This window comes from Micropterus salmoides, unplaced genomic scaffold (assembly GCF_014851395.1).
Source record: "Micropterus salmoides isolate LMB-PRFRI ecotype aquatic unplaced genomic scaffold, ASM1485139v1 Ms_hic_scaffold_14, whole genome shotgun sequence".
NCBI classification, from domain to species: domain Eukaryota; kingdom Metazoa; phylum Chordata; class Actinopteri; order Centrarchiformes; family Centrarchidae; genus Micropterus; species Micropterus salmoides.
In genome coordinates this window covers 21,923,902-21,947,630 of record NW_024040485.1, presented here as the reverse complement: position 1 = coordinate 21,947,630, position 23,729 = coordinate 21,923,902, and the positions used below count along the sequence as shown (strand labels likewise).

At 39.6% G+C, this 23,729-nt stretch overlaps 3 protein-coding genes across 3 annotated transcripts; 1 reads left to right on the top strand and 2 right to left on the bottom strand.

Moving 5' to 3' along the window:
* Nucleotides 1-709: 709 nt before the first annotated feature.
* Nucleotides 710-6,203, bottom strand: zgc:110269 (probable flap endonuclease 1 homolog). The gene is given in 12 exon segments (XM_038718389.1): nucleotides 710-801; nucleotides 1,213-1,357; nucleotides 1,458-1,603; nucleotides 1,690-1,821; nucleotides 1,934-1,994; nucleotides 3,023-3,059; nucleotides 3,062-3,158; nucleotides 3,286-3,347; nucleotides 3,481-3,535; nucleotides 3,820-3,922; nucleotides 4,582-4,648; nucleotides 5,905-6,203. Coding segments are annotated over 12 exon segments (1,044 nt in total). The 5' UTR covers nucleotides 5,987-6,203; the 3' UTR covers nucleotides 710-744.
* Nucleotides 6,204-8,044: 1,841 nt separating this feature from the next.
* LOC119902289 (mitochondrial fission factor homolog A-like) lies at nucleotides 8,045-16,278 on the bottom strand. The gene is given in 8 exon segments (XM_038718385.1): nucleotides 8,045-8,369; nucleotides 8,894-8,969; nucleotides 9,632-9,802; nucleotides 12,367-12,458; nucleotides 13,782-13,960; nucleotides 14,686-14,728; nucleotides 14,730-14,905; nucleotides 16,116-16,278. Coding segments are annotated over 7 exon segments (864 nt in total). The 5' UTR covers nucleotides 14,901-14,905; nucleotides 16,116-16,278; the 3' UTR covers nucleotides 8,045-8,237.
* A 1,329-nt stretch (nucleotides 16,279-17,607) lies between these two features.
* stk25b (serine/threonine kinase 25b) lies at nucleotides 17,608-23,601 on the top strand. Its single transcript, XM_038718379.1, has 11 exons — nucleotides 17,608-18,021; nucleotides 18,797-19,027; nucleotides 19,162-19,218; nucleotides 19,370-19,478; nucleotides 20,177-20,334; nucleotides 20,671-20,856; nucleotides 21,300-21,445; nucleotides 21,821-21,926; nucleotides 22,002-22,073; nucleotides 23,034-23,170; nucleotides 23,272-23,601. The coding sequence occupies exons 1-11, from the start codon at nucleotides 17,992-17,994 to the stop codon at nucleotides 23,309-23,311; spliced, it is 1,272 nt and encodes a 423-aa protein (XP_038574307.1). The 5' UTR covers nucleotides 17,608-17,991; the 3' UTR covers nucleotides 23,312-23,601.
* The last annotated feature ends 128 nt before the right edge of the window (nucleotides 23,602-23,729 follow it).

The following is a 23,729-nucleotide window of genomic DNA, read 5'->3' as shown; positions in this document are numbered from 1 at the left end:
ATTTCTCTCTCTATCTCTTTAAGACATGATAACATAACATTAAAATTCAAGTCTTTGGTCTCTGCCTTGGCACCCTTTACACAACAGGTGCTGACTGAATATCTAGTGATGAGACACCCCCTGTCTCCAGTTTTGGCTTGGGTGAAGGCCTCCCTGACAGTGATCACACTGTTCTCTTTCATAGCCGTCCGCCGCCTGCTCTGCTCTGCTTGGTGGCTTTAGCAGGGAACTGCTGGATACACTGAAGAACTGCTCAGTGAATTGCATTATTGCAGACAATGCTGTTAAGACCAGATCAGATGACTGTATTGTCAGTGTGGGTAATACTCCCATGCAGAGACAAAAACTTGTATCTTGCAAGATGTCTGTTTGGCTTCTTCAAGATTCGGCGGTGACTAGAAGGCACTTGGAAAAGCGCAGTCCTGTGCCAATGCAATACCATGATCCAACATGTACAGCTGCTGCATCTGAAACTAATGAAATTATCAGTTTTACAGAAAACAAAATCAAAATGAATGGATTACCATTTAGTCGACGAAGATGCTAGAATTTCTCATCAGCACAGGAATAACGCATAAAGTAATAATGATCATTTGTTAAAACACAATCATCTCACAGCTGAGAAATTCCCAATTGGTCAATGTTCTTTTTTTCATAATAACTTTTAGATATCTGGCAGACAGGACTGAAAAACCAATCCTTTTTTTTTATGGTGGAGGCAGCAAGCAGCAGATGGTGGTGGCCTTATTTCGACTTTGGTCTCTTTCTGTTGCTGCTTAAAGAGTCTGCAGCTTCCACAGGCTAGAGAAAGAAAAAGAGAACAAGTGTTCAGACAAATTAACACGCCACATTTGGAACTAATTTTCTGTACTTGTATAGCGCCTTTCTAGTCTTCCGACCACTCAAAGCGCTTTTCAACTACACACATTCACCCATTGACACACATTCACACACTGAGCCCAACTGCACAGAACAGACACTAACATTCACATACAGATGGAACATCCAAATATGGCCAAGGACAAGACACTGAACCCCAAATTGGCTTCAATATACAGATTAGAGGAGCTGAGTAGATTTTATTGACTGATTCAGACATTTCAAATGTAGTTTTAAGTACTTAATTTAATCATAGCTTTTCATCCAATTAATCCAGTTCTGAATTAATTTAATAAGCCTTATCATTTTTGTAGACAATTATGTTACGCTCACCTGATCCCTCTTTCTGGTAACTCTAAAGAAGTCCTCCATGCGAGACTGCCTGCTGCGCCCTGCTGCCCTCTCCTTTTCCCTGTCCTCCCGGTTACTTTCCCGCATCTGACGGTACTTCCCCATTCGACGACGGACCCTGTCCTCCCTAAAAACATACCAACATGAATACAGTCAAAGCTGTATTTGAACGAGACGGAGAAGCATGTGAAATGAAGGCTGGGCTCAAGCTAAAATCCAGTACGTACTTAACGCGTTTGACGTAACAGAGGAACCGAACCAAGGCTTCTTCATCTGGCTCAGTCCAGGTGAGTTCAGGAGCTACTGTTTGTGGTGCATCCAAGAATATCTTCCGGGCTTCTTCGTACTTCCAGAAATGTGGCACAGGATGGGTCTGAAGGGCAGCAAATACTTATTAGATCTTTTTTTAAAGTAACGTACAGAAAGAAAAACAAAGACCACTGGTTATCCAGCTAGTACCTTTCTGTTGATGTGCAAAACCACATTCTCAATAGTACGATGCTTCTGGATCAGTGTCAGAGCTCTCTTAGGACCCAGACCAGTTATCTTGTCACAGTAGTCACAGCCCAATAAAATACACAGATCAACAAACTGGTGGAAAAAAACAAGCAAGAATAAGGAAAGTTTGAGTACTTGTTTGTATCGAATATTTCCATATTACGAATTATGGTATTCTATGTTATCTTTAATGTTTCAGTCTCACCTCCTTGTGACTAATTTGGAGCTTCTCTAACAGCTTGGGCAAAGAATATTCAATGACTTCACTGTGGTGAAGAAGAAGAAAAGAAGAAGAAGAAGAAGAGCATAAATCAACATTAGATCAGTTTAAAGACCTTCCAGTCCTTCCTTCAATTAAAGTGATAGATATAATTTTTGGAAATAAAGTGACATGAGGAACTCAACTGGCATCAGTGGCATCAATACATGGATATTAGTTGAGGCAACAAGTAATTTAATCCAAGCCAGCTAGGCAACATAAAAAATATTTAACTATCCACCACAGAAGAAAACCTCTTAGGTTTATTTCCACTGTTTGACCTCACTCCAATGTACTTAAAACAACCCTGTGGAGCTAATTTGCAAAGACATTTCCCTGATAACATATACGCTAATAATGATAATACTGTGTGTGGCTCATTTTTGTCGGAGAGATCACGGATGTGTCCTGCTCTCTAAAAATAAGAAGCACCTAGTTAGTCTTCTTCTGAGAGTTACTGTGGCTTAAAATATTTCTGTCACTTTGGCCCAGTTTGCTGCTGTTCATTTTTGTCTGGCAAGCCGACGTGACGATGTCGGACTACAGGACTACAGGTGATGTCAATGTGGCAATATTACTACAGATGAGCAACTTAAGGCTAACTTGCATCAAAAGCTCATTTACATGTGAACCCATTTATATAAAGAGGACGCATTCGTGTGGTGTTTAATTTTCCAGTGACATGGGTAATGAATCCTATGCTGGTCTCTAAAGTCTTGAGGTGTCAGAGGTTCAGAAGAGGACTTTAAAGAACCAGCCCCAGAACACTTTACAAAAAGCTCTGTGTGTTTAACTGCACTGCAATGTAAGAAGAATACTATAACAAAAATACATCTGAGCTTGCTGTTCACTCTTACAGATATCCTATCTCAAGCATGCCTTTAATCTCTGCTAGAAGATTTTCATAGTACACTGACATGAGGGGAAACCATGTCTACCAACGTAAATATCTATGGTATAATTTGGAAAATGATTAAAACATGAGAAAACTCCAGTACAGTTATTTACGCAACACATGAATTGCGCAGTTCTTACCTGTCCTTCTTGGCATTCAGCTGGCGAATGAGAATATGGCTCCAAACGGCAGTGTGTCCATGTCCTCTGATGCCACAGCGTCCACAGTCCCCTCTCTCACCAGATGGGCGCACCGTGCCTCAGCATCCCCTGGAGCCTGGAGCATAAGACAGAAAGAAAAAGAGGGAGATAAAAATGTAAATGCATAAAGTGAGAGAAGGAAGGAAGGAGTAGGTGGGAGAAATATGAACAAATATACATAATCCATGTTTAGCAGGTCGTACCTGGATGACTGGTACACCCAGAAGCTTCAGAAGCTGGAGACAATCTTTGGTCAGGGATGATGCTGCATGGAGCACAAAAAGACATGACATTCAAATATTATTCCCAGTGTATATGTCTCCCAAGAATAAAATTAGTTTCATATCTAGTGAAACTTCAAAAGCTGCGCCTGTGGTTATCAATCTGTGTAGATGTACCTGTGCCGGTGCAGCTGGGGGAGCTCCAACCAGCTGCCTCAGCTCGCTTCTCAAGCTGCAGGAAAAACAGGAGCTTCAGTCAGCATGGGTGGCAGTCATCTGTCTCACATTACAGGTCTGCGCTGTCTTTATCACAACACACTGGCCCATCAAATTCACTTTCACTTCTTTGTTTAAATATTTCTTCAATCAGCACATATAAGGAGACCAGTTCTACCGCCATCATGAACACATGAGGAAAGAATTAGCATTAGTCTCCCTCAGACCCGTGGCTGTCCTACACACACACCAGGGGGGACATGTTTAGTATCAGGTTGAGTACAAAGAAGTGTCACTTACAACAGCTGTCTTTTCCCTGGGAGGCTTTCCGTCGAACACAAAGACTGGCTTTATGTCATGTTCCAGAAAGGTGAGCGTGCGGAAGAAGAGGCCTGTCAGAGGGCTACAGAGAAGACATAAAGGATATCTCACACAAATACATTGGCAATCCCTGTACATCGCTGAACATATAAGAGTCTGTATCAAAGACATCTTGATTCAACTTAATCATTTACATTTATTCATTTAGCTGACGCTTTTATCCAAAGCGACTTACAATTGCTATATATGTCAGAGGTCGCACACCTCTGGAGCATCTAGGGGTTAAGTGTTTTGCTCAGGGACACATTGGTGTCTCACAGTGGATTTGAACCCAGGTCTCTCACACCAATCGCTGTAGTTCATGGTGGTATTGTGTTGGATTGCATTATTTTTAAGGTTCATGTAATATTTTTGCTCATAAGCAAATGATATGATAAAGGCATTATTATTATTATAACTGCAATTTAATACACCACCCTAAAGTGCAGCCACAAAAAGTAAAAATTAAGTAAACACAAAAACAGCTACAACAGCAGTCTGATTATTCTAAGCAAAGTAATTGTAGATCTATTTTATTGGACTGCCTTGCATGTTATAGGTGTTTCCGTTTTTCTGGACACACAGTTTACTGGATTGGAAAAGGGGAATCAGTATATAGAATTCACTAGTCAAAGAAAAGAGAAGCACTCTTGCTCCACTTTAACAAGGCAAAATGGGACATCGGTCATCAAGGGGGCTCACCTTAGGGAAGGCGTCGCTGCACGGAACTGGTTCATAACAATGGAGGTATCCAGTGCAATTACTTTTCCTGTGGAGTTAAACACAGCACCAATGCCATCAGCACCATATAATACAATTTGTTCACTATTTGTTAGAGGATATCAGTCAATTACATAAAATAAAAATAATATTCTAATACTTTCTTTACCTGGCACCAGACAGCCATTTCAATTTATTTGACCTCAAAAGACTTTGTATCTTCAAAAAATATTTCTAACAGCAGTATTAATGTGCTGTTAGTAATGCAGCTTTGTATTCATCTAGCTACATAAAATCATTGTGAGCTTTATCTTATTATTTTAGCTCTAGCTATTAGCTATTTTTAGCTATTATTTTAGGTATTGTAATTGCGATGTATTGCGATACTAGAGGGAATGATCATTTTTACGTCACTATTCTCATTTTCATTGATGATTCTGGTGTAGTTTTTGCAAGTATCTGTACCAAATAAAGATGTTTTCTTAAGTCTGTAGAATATGACGTGTAGGCCAGGACATCTCTGCAGCACACCAATGTTTTATTAAAAAAGGTATTTTGACATAAAACACCAATATTGTGCCTCCTGCTATTTGAAAATTTAAGTAAAATTTCGATTAATAGTTGATCCCTACAGTGGGCTTTAGGCCTATGTCCTTTCATGACTTCATTAAAGGTACAAAAACCATCAGTAAACTGAATTAGTTAGACCACTTAACAAAAAAAGAGGTACTACAAGTATTCCTTCATCCCGGTCTCCATTCAAACTTTCAATGCTAATGACAGGAGGAACTAGCTGCTGCTGTTGATTGCTGTTGAAGTCCCTTACCTTAGTGATGTTGATGATGATGATGATGATATAGTAACAGTGTAAATTATGTTTATCATATCTGTAGTGTTGATCTTGTGTGGTGACACCAATGTCCAGAATTACAGAGATGTGTCATGTTGTGTTAATGGTAATGTATCACATCAAAATGCTTATGTTGATAATAGTGAGTTTTATACTAGAAACAAAAGTTAAAGTACTCGTATAATGTTAAATGTTAAGTAAGGTTAACATTAAAGTAACAAGTTGTAACATTAACGTACTTCATTGTAACCTTGCCTGATGATTACAGAGTAAATGTCGAACTTACGTTAACTTTAACTCCAGTGTTGCTTTTAAAGATGTTTTGTTGTGTGGAGTGAGCGCTGCTAGTTGGAACGTTAACAGTTAGCTAACTGTTAAGCTAGTATGCTAACATTAGCATTTGCCGTTTAACGTTACACAAATAATAAAACAAAGACATTGGTCAGCATTATTACCTGTGTAGTCACTGATATCCTTATGAGAAATAGCACCTGGAGCACCTGAGCGGATCAAATCTGCCAGTTTAGTGATCCCCATTGTTTTGCCAGCACCTTAATGTTTCTTCTTTCTGTTTTTCTGTAGTTCTGGTGAAAGCATAGATGTATATAAGAAGGGTAGAAGACGAGGTGGTTCAGGTTTGGCTGTTTACAAATCAACTGCTGGTTGTGGAGGATTTTTGGTGTTTTAGTTAAACACCACCTCTCTGCAACAATGTCCAGTCAAAGCCCCCGGAACTTCCTGGTGTTGGACATAATGGAGCAGTAGAGGTCAGCATTACACAGAGGCAGGGCTCCGGAGGAAATTAACATCCATCGTTTATTACATCAAAAATATTAATGAACGTATTCATATATTACAAAGAAAGTAAAATATTTAACTTAAAACTCCAGCTTTAAGTCTTAGGTACAGTGTTTAACAGAATATGTTGATGTCTATGCATTATATGTCATAAATAAACCTCCATGAAATACATATCATTTCATTATTGAAAAATAATGACATCAATATTTCACACACAATGCCATCTAATACACATGATCATAAAGACAGTAGCTCTGAGATTTATATCACACTGTTTGATGAATAGAACCACAAAGTCCATGCTTTTAGTTTTGTAGGTAACTTACTGGAAAACATAAGTGGTTAAATTATCTGAAAAAAATAAGCTCAAATTGAATGAACAGCATGGGGAAACATTGTCACTTAATACCCTACCCTTAGTATTGTTGTTGCCACTTCATCAAACTCATAACAGGATCCCCAGGCATGTGACCACAGAGGGAAAAATATAATAATAACATTAAGGTCAAACTACAACATTTCAACAATAAGCTATTTAAATACTGTACACATCTGTTTTGGGTAATGCAGAACTTAAAGGACATTCAGAATAAATGTTATGGCATCTCTAGATTTAGTCAGGTTACTTTGACACTTTAAGAATGGTAGTCATTCGACAAAACTAATGAATCTCAATTCCAAACAGACAAGATAGGTCCAGTCTGGGCCAGGTTCCCAAAACATTTGTCGCTTAAGTAAATCCTTGTTTGCCCTCTAATCATTGTTCTCCTAAAGCTAAAAAGTCTCATTTACAAATGTGGTTTACAAAGATGGTAAGCATCACTGTAACATCTGTTGTTGCTGTGCAAAGGATTTATCAAGCTTAAAAGGTGCAATAAGCGTAATAAGTAGTATTTTCACAGCTCTCTCCACAAACTAACCATAATATAATCAATAAAAGTTTCCAATTCTTGTTGCTTAATGAATTCATTTCATTAATTTATTGATTTGCTACTTTAAACTAGTCCCCCATTTTCTATATTATCTGTACCACCTTTAGTTTCTCCTAAACTCAAGTGAACATCAGTGCAGTGTAACACTGAGGACAGCAAAATATGTTTAAACCTAATAAGGTAACAAGTGTATGTTAATGCTGCTACACAGCAAAACTCAGCTCAGCCCTCTGCCCAAAGCAGTTTGCAAACATCCAGCTGTAGTGTCATTGTGCTTTGTCTTGCTAGTCATTTGCTAGTTTATACAGGAACGAAATACATAAATGAATCTTTGAATGTGAGATATGCTAACTTGAACTACATACGGTGTTGAATCCCACCAGAGCCTGTTTATAGTCAGGTGTGAAGGTAGCCAGTGTAAACTGTGTAGATTTACCAAACACTGGTATATTATTGGTTTTGTAAACATTGGTTATGTTTTACTTATGTCCCATCTTGATAGCTCTAATGTTCAAATTTGGAAGTGGAATCTCAATAGATAGTAGAACATGCAACAGAAACACACAGGACTGTTGTGGAGGACATTTGCCAGTGTTGTTGTAGTTTTCTGTGGTTGCCTTTAGATGTAGTAAAGACTAAGTAAAGGCTCATACTGTATTTAGGGCTGAACAATTAATCAAAACAACTTCAATTTTCAACTCACACGAAGTGCAATATTTGTTAAAGGCAATGTGTGTGTCAAAATACCTTTTTAAATAGAATATTGTCGTGCTGCAGAGATGTCCTGGACTACACATCATATTCTACAGACTTAAGAAAACATATTTGTTTGGTACAGATCCTTGCAAAAATCACACCATAATCATGTAAATATGTTTTTCACTGAAAATTAGAATAATTATGTAAAAATAATCATTCCCTCAAATGAATGCAATATCAGTCAAAATAATCACAATTAGATATTTCTTCTAAATTGTTCAGCCCTAATTGTATTAACCCTTTAACAAGGAATTGCTTTGGCTTCCAGTGTTTTGGGAGACTTGTCCTGTCCCATCTTAGCGGCGGAACCAGATCCAGGTGTTGATAAGCCAGAATGCCACAGTGGCAGAATACAGGATCACCTCTCGCTTGGAGCGTTCTTTGTTTTCTTCCTCCAGCAGCTGCAGACGTCGGTTCAACTTTACAATCTGACACAAAAAATTTTTTTTCAACACTACTTGTGTTGCCCAAGTATTTACATAGGATTACCACTATTTGGTTTTTAGTCTAAGTTTAAAGTGTGAAGGATGTCAAAAGCAGAACTATATCAAAATCAACAACAGACACGAGGAACTTGGTGGAGTCCTTTTTGCGTTTCAACTGCTATCACTGGTTTTGAAATGGCACAAGTACAGCAGCAACAGTTGACAACAATACTGTTTAAAAGAAAGTAATTAGTACTTGTAATGCATTCGTTTTTGTTTGTTGAGTCTTTTGTTTGTTTACAGCTGAGTATCTAAAAAATGTGTGTGCTGCTCTGCCGGTTACCAGCCTGATATGGGATACATAAGTTTGTTGCATCAGCGTCACTGTACCTCAACAGTTGTAAATTATAAAGCTAAAAATAGGAGAAAATACTAACAGGCACACTATGCACAGCAGAGCAGTGGAGAAGCATATTAACCACTTATCAGCGACACAAGCTATCATTTAGGCGTGTGAGATAGATTACCTGTCGTCGTAGTGAGGAGGCATCCACTAAGCCAGACTCATCAGGGTTTATATCCAGGGCCAGGTCCAGGTGTGTCCTGTGGAAATCAACTTATCTCATTTTAGAATAACGACAACAGTGACATAATTAACTAAACTAGTCTAGCTCAGAGAGTGTTAGCATAGCTGCACAAACTATCCTGAAAGGGAATTTTCCCCTGCATGAAACTGTCGCTATATCCTGACAGAAATACATGAGACAGATAATCTGGCGTCTCCTACTGCTCCTAATGCCTTTGATAACAATCCTCCGTGCTCGAGTCAAAACAACCAATCATCCCTTCTTTACCAACAACTGTATCAACTACAAAACACGTCCCGGCTCCACACGGACCACGGCCTCATTATGTTCACAGCGGGGATGATGGAGGTTGAAGCTGGGAAACAACATTAATGGCTTTATAATGTGACTTTCTGTAAAATAGATCACCCCAGCACAATTTTCACGCGCATTACTTTACTACGTCCAGACATTTTTCTCCTGTTTTGATGTCTCACAGCTGCTTTCTCCTTTTGATTTAGAAACTCCACACTCCATAACTTTCTTCTCCATTATAGCTCTTCACCTCAGGAGCTTTTCTAAAAAAGGTTACACTGCTGTGAGAAAGGTTTCTTTCTTTTCTATGAAATTTCGTAAGTTTTCTTCCACCAGGACCAGTTGTTTGTTGAGGAACTTTGTAAATACAGTGAATACAATCACCTGCGATGGCTGTCGTCCAGCACTTCCAGGACCTGCTGGTAAGCCCGCCGCGTAGTTGACTGGATATAAGACAGGAGCCCTGCAGCGGTGAACAGGTTGATGTTTGCATCCTCAGGGGAACAGAGGGGGGGACACAAGCGGACTGGTAGGGCAGAAGGGGAAGGGGTTACACTGGCCAAGAGGTAAGTGGGGAGAAACAGTAAAGAAATAAGATATTTTTTTAAACAAACCAAGAGAAATAAGAATAAGAGATAACAAATTCAGAATGTTAAGGCAACAGCAGTCAAGCGGTGTTGTAACAGGTATTTTAACTATAAAGTGTTTATATAGGAACTTAATTTTTCACCTATACTGGGATCAACGTCAATTTTTACATGCCCCAGTACAAATTGTTTTATTTACTAGCAGTTATCAAATAACACAAAAGTTAATGTTTAAATAGAGATAACTGAAATTCTCGCTTGTGCTTCAACTCATAAATTTTGTCTACCCGCTGCCTATCAGTACTGTGCATGTACAAGGCGAATGGGTGGCTAGATTTACTAGCTCGACGTGGCATTTTACTTGCCCTGGGCAATCAGGCAATCGTTGTTGTTGAGCCCTGCTACAATTATTTACAGTATCTCACAAAAGTGAGTACACCCTTCACATTTTAGTAAATATTTGATTAAATTTTCATGTGACAACACTGAAGAAATGACACTTTGCTACAATGTAAAGTAGTGAGAGTACAGCTTGTATAACAGTGTAAATTTGCTGTCCCCTCAAAATAACATCACACAGCCATTCATGTCTAAACCGCTGGCGACAAAAGTGAGTACACCCCTAAGTGAAAATGTCCAAATTGGGCCCAATTAGCCATTTTCCTCCCCCGGTGTCATGTGACTTGTTGGTGTTAACGATGTCTCAGGTGTGAATGGCGAGTAGGCATGTTAAATTTGGTGTTATCGCTCACACACTACCTCCTAGTGGTCAGTGGAAGTTCAACAAGGCACCTCATGACAAAGAACACTCTGGCCTAGGCTATAAGAAGATTGCAAAGACCCTGAAACTGAGCTGCTACAGGGTGGCCAAGCCCATACAGCAGTTCAACATGACAGATTCCACTCAGAACAGGCCTCGCCATGGTCGACCAAAGAAGTTGAGTGCACGTGCTCAGCGTCATATCCAGAAGTTGTCTTTGGGAAACAGACGTATGAGTGCTACCAGCGTTGCTGCAGAGGTTGAAGAGGTGGTGGTTCAGCCTGACAGTGCTCAGACCATACGCCGCACACTGCATCAAATTGGTCTGCATGGCTGTCGTCCCAGAAGGAAGCCTCTTCTAAACAGGATGCACAAGAAAGCCCGCAAACACTTTGCTGAAGACAAGCAGACTAAGGACATGAATAAGTGGAACCATGTCCTGTAGTCTGATGAGACCAAGATAAACTTATTCAGTTCAGATAGTGTCAAGCATGTGTGGCGGCAACTAGGTGAGGAGTACAAAGACAAGTGTGTCTTGCCTACAGTCAAGCATGCTGGTGGGAGTGTCATGGTCTGGGGATGCATGAGTACTGCTGGGAATAATAATAATAATATTGAATAATATAATAATAATTATATTATTAATAAAATAATAATATAATTGAATTTGTATAGCGCTTTTCACAAACTCAAAACTTCAGTTCACTGAAGGAACCATGAATGCCAACATGAACTGCAACATACTGAAGCAGAGCATGATCCCCTCCCTTCGGAGAATGGGCCGCAGGGCAGTGTTCCAACATGATAATGACCCCAAACACACTTCCAAGACGACCTCTGCCTTGCTAAAGAAGCTGAGGGTAATGGTGATGGACTGGCCAAGCATGTCTCCAGACCTGAACCCTACTGAGCATCTGTGGGGCATGTTCAAACGGAAGTTTGAGGAGCGCAAGGTCTCTAACATTCACCAGCTCCGTGATGTCATCATGGAGGAGTGGAAGATGACTCCAGTGGCAACCTGTGAAGCTCTGATGAACTCCATGCCCAAGAGGGTTAAGGCAGTGCTGGAAAATAATGGTGGCCACACAAAATATTGACACACTTGGCCCAATTTGGACATTTTCACTAAGGGGTTTACTCACTTTTGTTTCCAGCTGTTTCGACATTAATGGCTGTGTGATGTGTTATTTTGAGGGGACAGCAAATTTACACTGTTATGGAATCTGTAAACTCACTACTTTACTATGCAGCAATGTCATTTCTTCAGTGTTGTCACATGAAAAGATATAATGAAATATTTACAATAATGTGAGGGGTGTACTCACTTTTGTGAGATTCTGTACATAAAAGTTCTACTTTTACCTATGTTTGGTCAGCTTTGTTGTCCTTGCTTTTAGCCCTGCATATTTTGATTGTTCTGTAAATTGTTCTTGGAACTAAGGCTAAGTAATAAATTATATATTACTGAAATTGCAACAGAGCCAAGTGCAATGTCCAAATTGCAGGAGCTGCAATTTTTTGATGAAGGTAAAATATGTCACAACATATCATTATAAATGTCAGTGAACATGCTAGTTTGGTACAGACCCCAGCAAAAATCCCATCATCATCTTTTTTTTTTTCAGTGAAAATGAAATGCAAAAATTACCATTCCTACTAAAATCGTGAATCAAATTATATATTTGTTTGCATATGGTTCAGCCTACTTGAGTCAAATTCCTTCACACAGACTTGGCCAATAAAGCTGATTCTGACAGTGGATGTGTCCTTACCTTACATCACCTCTGCCGATCTGACTGCTGTGGCGGCCAGATATGTTCTCACTCGCACTTCGTTCCCTTCGAGATCGAGCAGGAAAGTGTGCCTATGAGTGATACAAAGATTTAAAATAGTGTCAAGGTCCCATTAAAAATGATAGGTTAAAAGCATATACTTCTAAAACCTAAATATTTATTTATTTTTCACTCCATTTGAGGCTAGTTTTTGCTGACAACACATGATTATTAGATTGAGTACAGCCACATTAAGTCCAGCATAACAGACTGGAACAAGTAACGCTGATTTTGGCCACCTGTTATTGAAGTGTGTGCTGTTAACAGCAATAAGGTTATGTAATCTGGAACTTTCTATATCTGAATTTCTCCAGGAGGGGCTCAAGTTTTGAATTTTGTTCTCTTGTTTTCATTTCTGCTTTACTTTAAGAACCGCAAATCACATGACAAGCATGAGCAATCTCCATTAGTAAGTTACCTTACTACAACCACCGATGTTAAAATGTGCCGCAGATAAATAATGGCTTTGGTTTCTTCTGTTGGCACCACTGCAGCCAATGTATCATTTAATCCCCCTATAGCCTTTCTTCCTTGTTTCAAGCTTTAGCAGCTTCAATATCCAACGGAAGGAGTCTGATTGTAGGAATGAGCTATCACTCCTCTTTTAGCTACAATCCCAGGCTTTTGCTGCAGTTAATTGTGTTCATAGTTGATGTACCACAAAGAAAAGGGGTCAAGAACTGAAAAGAAGGCGCACATCATCATTGGCCATTAACAACTGAACTAGAGTAGGTGAATCTTGTTTACGGACACGTCTGTGGTGCTTATGAAAACGCCGATTTGGAAATGTTTTGATCAAAATTTCAACCTAAAATTTCCATATTGGTTCAAATCATCATCTTTGTAGTCTAACTTCACACAGTATTTTCATCATCAAACTTACAGATTTTAAAAGTATTACTGTGGACGCACATGCACATTTCTGACACTGTGTGTTAACTCCCAGGTAGCACCCTTTCTATCATGTTCTAATGCACAGGATAGTGTAATAGTGCACCACTACTGGGATCAGTGTCAAGGTAAGTAACTGTTGCCTCACAGCAAGAAGGTTGTGGGTTCAAACCCCAGTTTCCCTGGCCTTTCTGTGTGGAGTTTGCATGCTCTCCCCGTGTCTGGGTGGGTTCTCTCCGGGTACTCCGGCTTCTCCCACCATCCAAAAACATGTGGACTAGGTTGATTGGTGACCCTAAATTGTCCTTAGGTGTGAGTGTGAGCGTGAGTGGTCTTTCGTCTATGTGTGGTCCAGGATGTACCCTGCCTTGTGCCCGATGTCAGCTGGGATTGGCTCCTGTACGCAGGATAAGCGGTTGACAATGGATGGATGGAAAGAATGAAAACCTTGATTTGACCCTTACCGACTGGCTGGGATTGCTCTGTGAGGCGGCAGTTTGTTCAGTTTCAAGAGAGTCCAGCGGCTGTTCTGTAAGGGTGAGGACACGCGGGGGGGCCTTCATGTTCAGAAGGTCCACAGGAGGGACGGACTGAATCAGGTCCAAGTCTCGGGGGCGAGAATATAGAGGGTCCCCATCATTGCCTGTGGTGAAATTGAGGAGGGGAGACAGTTAAATAAAAATGGTTGTAGGAGGTCACAAGGTCCTCTCAAACAGATGCAATTCCTTATACTCTGGCATCTGTCACTCATCAGAATACAGCTGCTAGATTGTTGACTGGTACAAGGAAGCCATATCTCCCCAGAATTAGCTGCTCTTCAAATATAGAGTTGATTTTGTTAATTGTTTTTAAGGCATTACAAGGACTGGCTCCATCTTTATTTCTGATCTCCAAATGTTTTATCACTCTTCCAGATCCCTGAGATCATCAAAGCAGTCCCTTTTAGCCATTATACAGTCTCATCTGAAATCAAAGGGTGATCGTGCCTTTTCAGTGGTAGCCCTGAGACTGTAGAATAAACTTCCCTTGGTTATCAGATTGTCCCCCACCACCGAGACTTTGAAATCTCGTCTTAAAAATGCATTTTCATTCTTTGGCGTTTGAGTCTTAATTGTCTTGTTTTTAACTTTAGTGTTTTTCTATCTTATGTTGTATATCGTAAATTGATTGGCCTGACTTTTATATATTTATTGTATAACTTTGTTCAGCACTTTGGTCAACATTGGTTGTTTTTAAATGTGCTTTATAAATAAAACATGTAAACAGTTTGTTGACCTGAATTTCAGGTTTCCATGCACAGTTTTGTAGTATGTGCGTGGTATTTTTTGTCATGAACCCTTTTACTGAAGCCCTGTCTGCTGTCCTCACCTGCTACAACGATCCTCTCTGGCACCTGCATTAGAGTTGTGTGTATGGGTAGGGGTTGCTGAAGTGGCAGAGCCTGTTTGCTTCTCCGAGGCCACCTTGAGGGTCTCAGGGATTCGCATGCGCTGGCTGATGCCCTCTGTGTATTCCAGCTCATAATGGATGCGGTTCATCTCAGCCACCTCAGCAGAGGGGGAGGTGAAAGTTGGTCCACTCATCCAGCCTGTAGGCACATCATACAGGAGGAAATGGAAAAACACTTACAAATACTAAACAGATAAAAAGGTAAAAGTGGTGAGTGAGTTTGAATGCAGACATTTAAGATGCACTTCATTGATGGCTCTTTCATAGAGGCAGGTGTCAAATGTGAAATAATCTAAACTCATAACTAGGGCTGGGCAATATGGCCAAAAATGTTGTCACAATAAGAAATATTCATATAATTCAATATCGATAAGAATCACAATAAATGTCACATCATTATTTCTTTCAAGTTTAAACGCTGACAGTGATTTTGCTCCTGAGTGAAAGTTGAAGAAACCAGATGTTTAACAGTGGTTAAACTATTATTTATGGTCAGAACATGACAAACACTTGATTGCTTCACAAATTTGAGGTACAACATTCAAATCAATTACGATAGAATCTTCTTTCAACACATATACATGAGTAAAATCTTTTTTCAGACCTTTTTCCTCAATAAAATAAATATCTTTATAGAAAAGTGCTGATTCATTCGTGATTCAAATGAATTTAATCAAACATTCATTGAACACTTGTTACTGTTAGTGAGGAAAATTATATTGCGATGATTTTTATAATTTTATTGCCCGGTCCTACTCGTAACTGTGGGTGTTTGTCATCTCCCTCATGTGAATGTCAGCACCCTGTCTGCAATGCCATCCTGGTTTTCTGATTATAGTTGAGTGCAGTATAATTATTCCTAATTTAAAATGACAAATATGGTGAATTTAAACCCTTGCTAATTGGCTCAGTGGCTTAGAGTACTACTAAATAAAACATGCTCTCTGGCCCGTGTAAAAGGGGTTGTCCTGTAACTACAGGAACAAACATTTTTAAGCCCGAAGGTGGAGGGTATGGTGTGTATCAGCCAAAGCTAATTAACACTGTATTAGAAATAACATTTCACGTTGTGTTGCACGGCATTACATAACGCTGACATGCGGTGTAGCTGTTGTTGACACATGGCTTCAATGTCACTGAATGAAAAACCACATAAGACGCCAAGTCCCCTATGTAACCTTAGCTAATATGTAGCTAATGTTAGCAGTATGTTCTGTCTAGCAAGCTGATGTTATCTTAATCACAACACGTTAGCTAAGCAGTGACCACCGCCGACTGTCTGCAGTAACAAGCTGGCTAATCAGAAAGATCTACTGCTTCACGGGGCTTCAGCTTTAATCGATACTCACCGTTATGGTTTTAGCACAGGAGGAGTTTAAGATGTCATGTGTCAAATGTGTCGTTTTAATATTAACAGAATCAACTGGACCGGACGACGAGTGAAACCGAAATACACACCTCTTCAAGCTAGTGTGGTGTGTATTCGTTAGTAGTACCATGCCTAGTGTGCCCGCCAGGGCGGAGCGTCTCTGCTACACCGGCAGTCTGACCGAGCCGCACCAGCAGGTGGCGGCACCCACCTCAGAAAACGAGCGCACACAATTATCACACTCAAGTTAGTTTACTCACGTACAGTGTTTATTTATCTAGTGTAAGTAATACAAAATAACACATTATTTAGATTAGTTTCCCATTAACACAGAAGTTAACTGGTCTGTTTATTAACTGAATATTAACTAAGTGTGAATTGCACTAATTCTTTACTGCTCATATTGTCTCATACTTTAATGCACATTCATTGTTAATTATTGTGTTGGTATTATTGCTGGCTATTTGAATAATTGCACATTTTTGATCTCTTTACTTTTTTATATTTACATTTCTATATTTATGTGTACTGTTAAAATATACCAAGGCAAATTCCTCCTATGTGAAAATGTACCTGGCAATAACCCTGATTAATTTTAACCATTGTAATCAGTCTAATGGCAAATAGCTAAATTTTGTAACTTACGTTTTCAAAAATCTATTTTCAACCAAATGGTATTTTGTTCTATTTCTATAAATACATTTTAAAAAGTCTGACTTCACTAAGAGAAAGGGTCACTAAGGAAATGGTAACACACGTGGGCATGCTTCATTAGCACCAGTAAAAGTAGGCTTACTGTAAATTCACTTTCATAATTATAAATGTTTGATTGTCTGTTTCCATTATTATGGTGTGACAAATATGCAAAAGGTAGAAACATGTGTAACTGTAGAGAATAAGATGAACAGTAACAGCATTTCCTGCATGCCAGCAATTGACAATGCCCGCTGTGCTTCAATCAATGTTATTGTGGCTTGTTTACAGGGCTGATAAAGACATACCAAAATCATATGTTGTTCAAAGCACAAAATCCAACCAATAGCTGTCTGCTGAAATACAACTTGGTCTCAGGGCTGCCACTTACTCTTACTTTAAATCAATTAAACACCATGTATGTACAGTTTTATAGGTTGAACACAAATTTGTTCAGAAATAATCACCATATATTGGCACCATAGACTGTATAAAATATGTATTAACAGATATTAAAAGGTCCTTAAAACTTAGACGTTGACACATGTTATATGACATATGATACAATATATACATATGTATGAATACGAAAAAAATCCTTAGCCTCTCTGGGACATTCTTGTCTAGATGTGACAGCTCTAGCCATGGTGGTTTTTGATCTGGACCTGAAGTTTCCCTCAACTTTCCCCTTAATCGGAAGCTATCTCAATTGAGTAGTTTAACAGCGTTTAGGAATACAACTCCCACAATTCCTCCTGCTTCGAAACCAATACGCATGCGTCCTCCGCCTGGGCCATTATTTTGTCCTCCTCAAGCTTCAGATGAACAACAGGGTAGACGTTCCTTGAAATGAATTAAATATTAATACACGGAAGGAGCATTTTTTTCCTTCTTGTTCTTCACCGCCGACATAAATGGAGTCTCTCCGTCAATAGCTTGTTGTCTCGCCGGGCTCTTCAGTCCTCCGTTGGACTTGGAGGCCGAAAACAGAGCGCGGAGTGACAGCCCCGTTAAAGCCAGCAGATTGGGTGTTTATCTAGTTGGCTAGCGACCGAGTTAGCTTCCTAGACAGCCAAGAAGGAGTAAAAACCCGAAGGGACCATTTGATAACTTCGAAAAGAGGGAGCCGTGGCTTTCCCTGTCCCGTGCAGCCTGCAGAGGGGATGGCACACCTTCGAGACATGCAAAACCAGGTACAGAAATCCTCTTTTCACTAGCTGTCACCTCCCTTCTTCTTGTCCAAGACAAGGCGAACCCCCATGACTGCCAGGCTTTCCATGAATAGGTGGGTGGGGGGTCTAAACCATAAATATATATACACAAATATAGGAATTTATACATATATAAATTGCCACTGCCATCAGGAGAAAGACAGGTAAAGGAGCAAACAAGCTGACACAAAGATGTAATTAGAAGCTCTAAATATCTTAAATTATACAGCAATATTTTTTTTTTTTAAACTGTACTTGTCAGACACTGTAAACGCTAACCTGTTTTAAATTTAACTACTTATTTATGGGCCTCCTACTCAGTCAAATCATCACTCATTTCCTGCTGTTATGGAGAGAGAAAACCACAAAACTTTAAAGTGTCATGCATCACAAATTACTTCTTGGCACAAAGTTCGATCTATAGTCTAGGTAATCATGTGGGCCTTGACCGAAGAGATGGGTCTTGACACAGATAAGTAAGGTTAATCATCCATCATCTTTTTATGTTTAAGCAGTGCACGAGAACAGTATTATAAAGGACAACAAATAGATGTAACGCCTACTGTCACTTCTAATTAACCTTTTATTTTAAAAAAGCATACACATGTAAAACAAGTCGTCACACAAGTTGCTGTTCAAGTGCTTGGCAAAAGACAGTCACAGTCACTTATATATACACACACAAATAAACCTCTAAGCACAGTCATCACAACATATATTCAATACTTCAGTGCTTTCTTTGCTGTTCCTGGATCAGAATACCCGGTTGGACCCCGAGGAGTACTTCACCAAGCAGGAGCGGATTGGGAAGGGTTCCTTCGGAGAGGTCTACAAAGGCATCAACAATCGCACGAAGGAGGTGGTTGCAATTAAAATTATAGATCTTGAGGAAGCAGAGGATGAGATCGAAGACATTCAACAGGAGATCACAGTGCTGAGCCAGTGTGATAGCCCGTTTGTTACCAAGTATTATGGATCATACCTGAAGGTGAGAGGATAACACAGGTTATTTCCAACACGGAGATGTTTAGAGACACGGCCATACAACACCACACAGGCAAAGCAGTATTTTTAAATCCTGAACTTTAAACATCTTTCATCAAGATTTTTTTTTCCTCTCAGGGGACCAAGCTGTGGATTATCATGGAGTATTTAGGTGGAGGATCTGCTCTGGATCTGGTAAGAAGGTTTATAATTTTATACAGCTTACAAAGTTTTATACAAATCTTACAAAGTGTCACTTTTTGTACTTGAGAAGCAAAACTTGATGGCCTGATCTCCTCTCTCCCAACTTCCACTTTTTTTCTGATCTGTTTGTTCCCCTTCCTAGCTCCGTCCAGGGCCTCTTGAAGAGACTTACATTGCTACTATACTGAGGGAAATACTGAAGGGGCTGGAGTATCTGCACTCTGAAAGGAAAATACACAGAGATATCAAAGGTAATATCTGCATGCATTGAAGAAGAACCTCTTTTTCATTTATCATCTCATAGATATCAATTTAATAATTTTATAGTGTTGTCCTGATACAAAGCCAGATATCATACTCAGAATTTAGAGTTAATTTGCAGCAGTGTGGTGTATTGAGTAGAGAGACAATCTATTAATGTTTAAATGCTTTGATTCAAGCTTCCTCTCAGCAAGTAAATGCTGCACTGAGCAAGACACTGTTGACTATTGAGCAATTATGTGGGAGCTGCAGAGTAACAACATGCATATCCTGTCTTCACCAGATGCTAGACAGAATAAGTCCACACATTAAAATAAAACACCAAGCTGCATACATTTATTAACACCCTCTGTGATCACGAAATCTCACTCAACATACTGAAGGTGTTAAATTTATATCTGTGTGTGGAGCTAATGTTTTTATGTTCAAGTCAACAAAGATGGAAAATAATAAAGAAGATTGTGTTGATTATCCACATAGATTCTGTCTTTGTAGTCAATTATTTATCCCCCGATGTCTGAAGCTGTTAGTGTTCGCCAAGAGAAGTGTCTAAATAATGTGCTGCAACACTTCATTACTCATTATGATCTAAAAATGAGACTCCGTCATTCATGCTTATTGAAGCCATGTTTTTCGCACTACTTGTATTACTCGTTCTTGTATTTTGACTCCCGTCTCTTTCTCCTAGCTGCCAATGTGCTCTTGTCGGAGCAGGGCGACGTGAAGCTGGCAGATTTTGGGGTGGCAGGACAGTTGACAGATACCCAGATTAAGAGGAACACATTTGTTGGCACCCCTTTCTGGATGGCTCCAGAGGTCATCAAACAGTCAGCCTACGACTTCAAGGTGAGGCCAGAGTCTGTGGACTGGACAAGAGACAGCCTGTGTTACTGCTTTGAGTGAACGCTGTCTTAAGGTTTGTTTGCTTGTTGTTTTTTTTTCTCACTTTGGGGTGAAAAGATGTTTCCCTTTGGTACCTTGAACCGAACCTATGAAGAGATAATGCTTTGTTATTGGTGGATGCACTGATAAGTAGACGCTACATGACATTTTCAGCATGAGAAGAATGATTTGATCCACTTCACTTTGGTTGGGGAACTATATTTTAATTCCTTCCGCAGTTTCCATTGTCTGTTTGTGAAGTTAACACACCTGACTTACACACGTCACTCTCCTCCTCAGGCTGATATTTGGTCCCTGGGAATCACTGCCATTGAGTTGGCTAAAGGGGAGCCCCCCAACTCTGACCTACACCCCATGAGGGTCCTTTTCCTCATCCCGAAAAACACTCCACCCACGCTTGAGGGACCTTACAGCAAGCCCTTCAAAGAGTTTGTGGAGGCTTGTCTAAATAAAGACCCTCGTTTTGTAAGTAATACACCTGCATCCATCTGCAAGCGTTGTAGCAAAACTAAAATGGGATCAGACGTGTTTGTTTGGGCTCAACAAGATCAGAAAATTAATAATTCCAGGTTGGCGCTGCTGCTGAGTATAAGACTTTTTATCCTACCAAATACTTTTGAGATTGGATTAACATAACTTGTCCTTAACAGGAATTAAAATTTTTGCTGTACCTTCTCAAATATTCAAACCCAATCTAAATCACATTCTTGTTCAGTCTAAGCAATGTGATGGTGGACTTCTTGATGCTTCTTCAAGCATGTTATAACTGTACAACTAATCCAAGCATGTTATAACTGTACAACTAATCCAAGCTGTGTGATTCGTCTTTCAGCCTCAGAGGCCACGATGATGCTGCCGCTGAATGTTAATCGTTTTGCCACTTCTGTCTTTCTAACATGTCCACACAGAGGCCAACAGCCAAAGAACTCCTGAAGCACAAGTTCATCACACGTTACACCAAGAAGACAGCCTATCTGACAGAGCTGATTGACCGCTACCGCCGCTGGAAGTCTGAGGGGCACGGGGAGGAATCTAGCTCTGATGACTCAGATATGTGAGTGTCAAGAACAGATTCATATGCTTTCTGAATGATCTACTAACAGCTTCTTTGTTAACTTAATGATACTAAACTGATCTGTTAGAGAATTTCAAGGTAATTGAGTCGACTATTTAAAATTTTCTGTCAGCTGTATAAGCTTGTGACAAATTCCATGATTGCCAAATATCAGGACTGAGCATATGGACATACACATGTACACACACATGTATATCCATGCATTTTTAAATTGTCCTCAATAGAAACATTGACTAAAATTAGGTAATTGATTCATTATATGAAAGCTGGATCATGTTTTTGCTTCTGACATTTTAAAATATCTCTTTCTCTCCTCTTTTTTTCTCCTTCCTTCTCTCTCCACCCCTACTTCAGGGATGCTGATGGTGATGTGGACCAGTGTCCCATGTGGACATTTCCCACGGTCAGACCCAACTCTATGAACAAGTTACAGAAGGGCTACACACACACAGATTCAGAGGTGAGACTAACAGCAGCACACAGAGTCCAATTTTACTTTTAGCTTTTTCTTAATACCCTTTTTTTCTCTTCCCAGTCAGGAGATTCTGTGAAAAGGCAACCCAAATCACAATGCTTGTCAGCTTTGGTAACACCCATCTTCAGAGAGGTAGGCCGAACTGTTGGGGATGGGGATTATATCACTTTAAATTTCATTGTAATTCTAATGATTTTAGAGAGAGGGCAAACAGACAAAAAATGTGCATAGGCTTTCCTAAATTTTATTGGAGCTCAAACTAATATGTCCATTTAAATAAGGTTTTATAAATTTGCCACCTCTAAAAACAAGAGGGGACAGTTTCCTGAACACATTAAAAATGAAACCAAGAGCATGCTTTAATCTAGAATAGTTAATTTTTTTAAACATCTGTTTGAGTCTGTGTAAGTGACAGTATGTGCACATAGCACTGACTTGAGGGTGCTCATATGAACTGGATCACCAAAAGCATCATTTTGTGGATTTGGAGGAGCAAAACAGACCAACATAAATGGCCAGCCTGACTTCCAGGTACATTCATTGTATGGACAATAATGCAAGTTGAAGCGATGTGGTCTGCACTGCGTTTTCTTTGTACACGTGAAAGCGGCCTTGGAAACTGATTTTATCGAATTTATTGAGAGGGTTGCTCCTGTCGCTACATGTCTGATTGGTGGGCTTTGTCACTAATTTAGCCTTTATTTAATTGCAGAGTTACTAATCTTACTTCAGGAAATTGGTTCAGTTTATGCAAAACCATGTCATTATGATAGAAATTGGCTCATTTCTTGCTTTACTGTTGTACCTACTATCCCAGTAAGAAGGTATAAAAGTGAATCATGTCATCTATACAGTTATTATACATACTCTATTTTTTAAAGTATACTATATTAGTAACAATAACACAGAAAAGAGCAGGAAAACATTTTGCTCTGTCGATAAATGCAAGAACCAACCACACATGACTGATCTCTGCTTATTATAACATTAGAAACTGTTGAAATTAGGTTTTGAGCAGTCACATTGTTTGGTTGAAGCTTCCTAGTGCACAACATACAAAATTCTCTGCATTCCATTTTTGTCCACCATCAGTTGAAGGAGAAGCGGCGGGCGAGTGGTGGAGGCGTAGGAGCCATTGAGGAGCTGGAAAACGCCTTCAACCTGGCCGAGGAGTCCTGTCCGGGCATCTCCGACCGCCTTGTCACACACATGATGGAGAGAGTGTGCAGGTGACATACCAACCATGATCACAATTGTCAGCTGGGATGCCTATTATGCACCAGAAAACATTGATTTATTTAAATTAATCGATTTCATTTCGTTCTTTCAGGTTTTCTTTAAATGGTAACACCACCCCGTCTTCGCGGTGAAATCCCAGCTGGTTGTAACTTAACCCTGCCCCCTTTTCTGTCTCCCAGACCCAAACGCCTCAGATAAAGACCACAGAAGACACCCCCCCTCCCTGCTACACCTTGTATCTTTGCACCCTTCCCAGTCCTGTACCCCAAGAGATCTTTTAATTAGTTATAATTAAATATTTTTACAGTTTTTCTTTAAGAGCGGAGAGTATTTAAGACAAAAAAAGCCATGACAATTAGAGCGTTGTGTATACCTGTTAGATTGAGAAGAAAAAAACTATAATAAAGTCTATGGAAAATGTCCCATTGTCTGTAGTTTTACTACAATGTTCCATCACTGGCACAAATAGTATATTCAGATAGTTTGCAACCACAAGACAAGATGAAGGGATGCATTACAGTTTCTACATTTCCTCAAGTTTATTGTGGT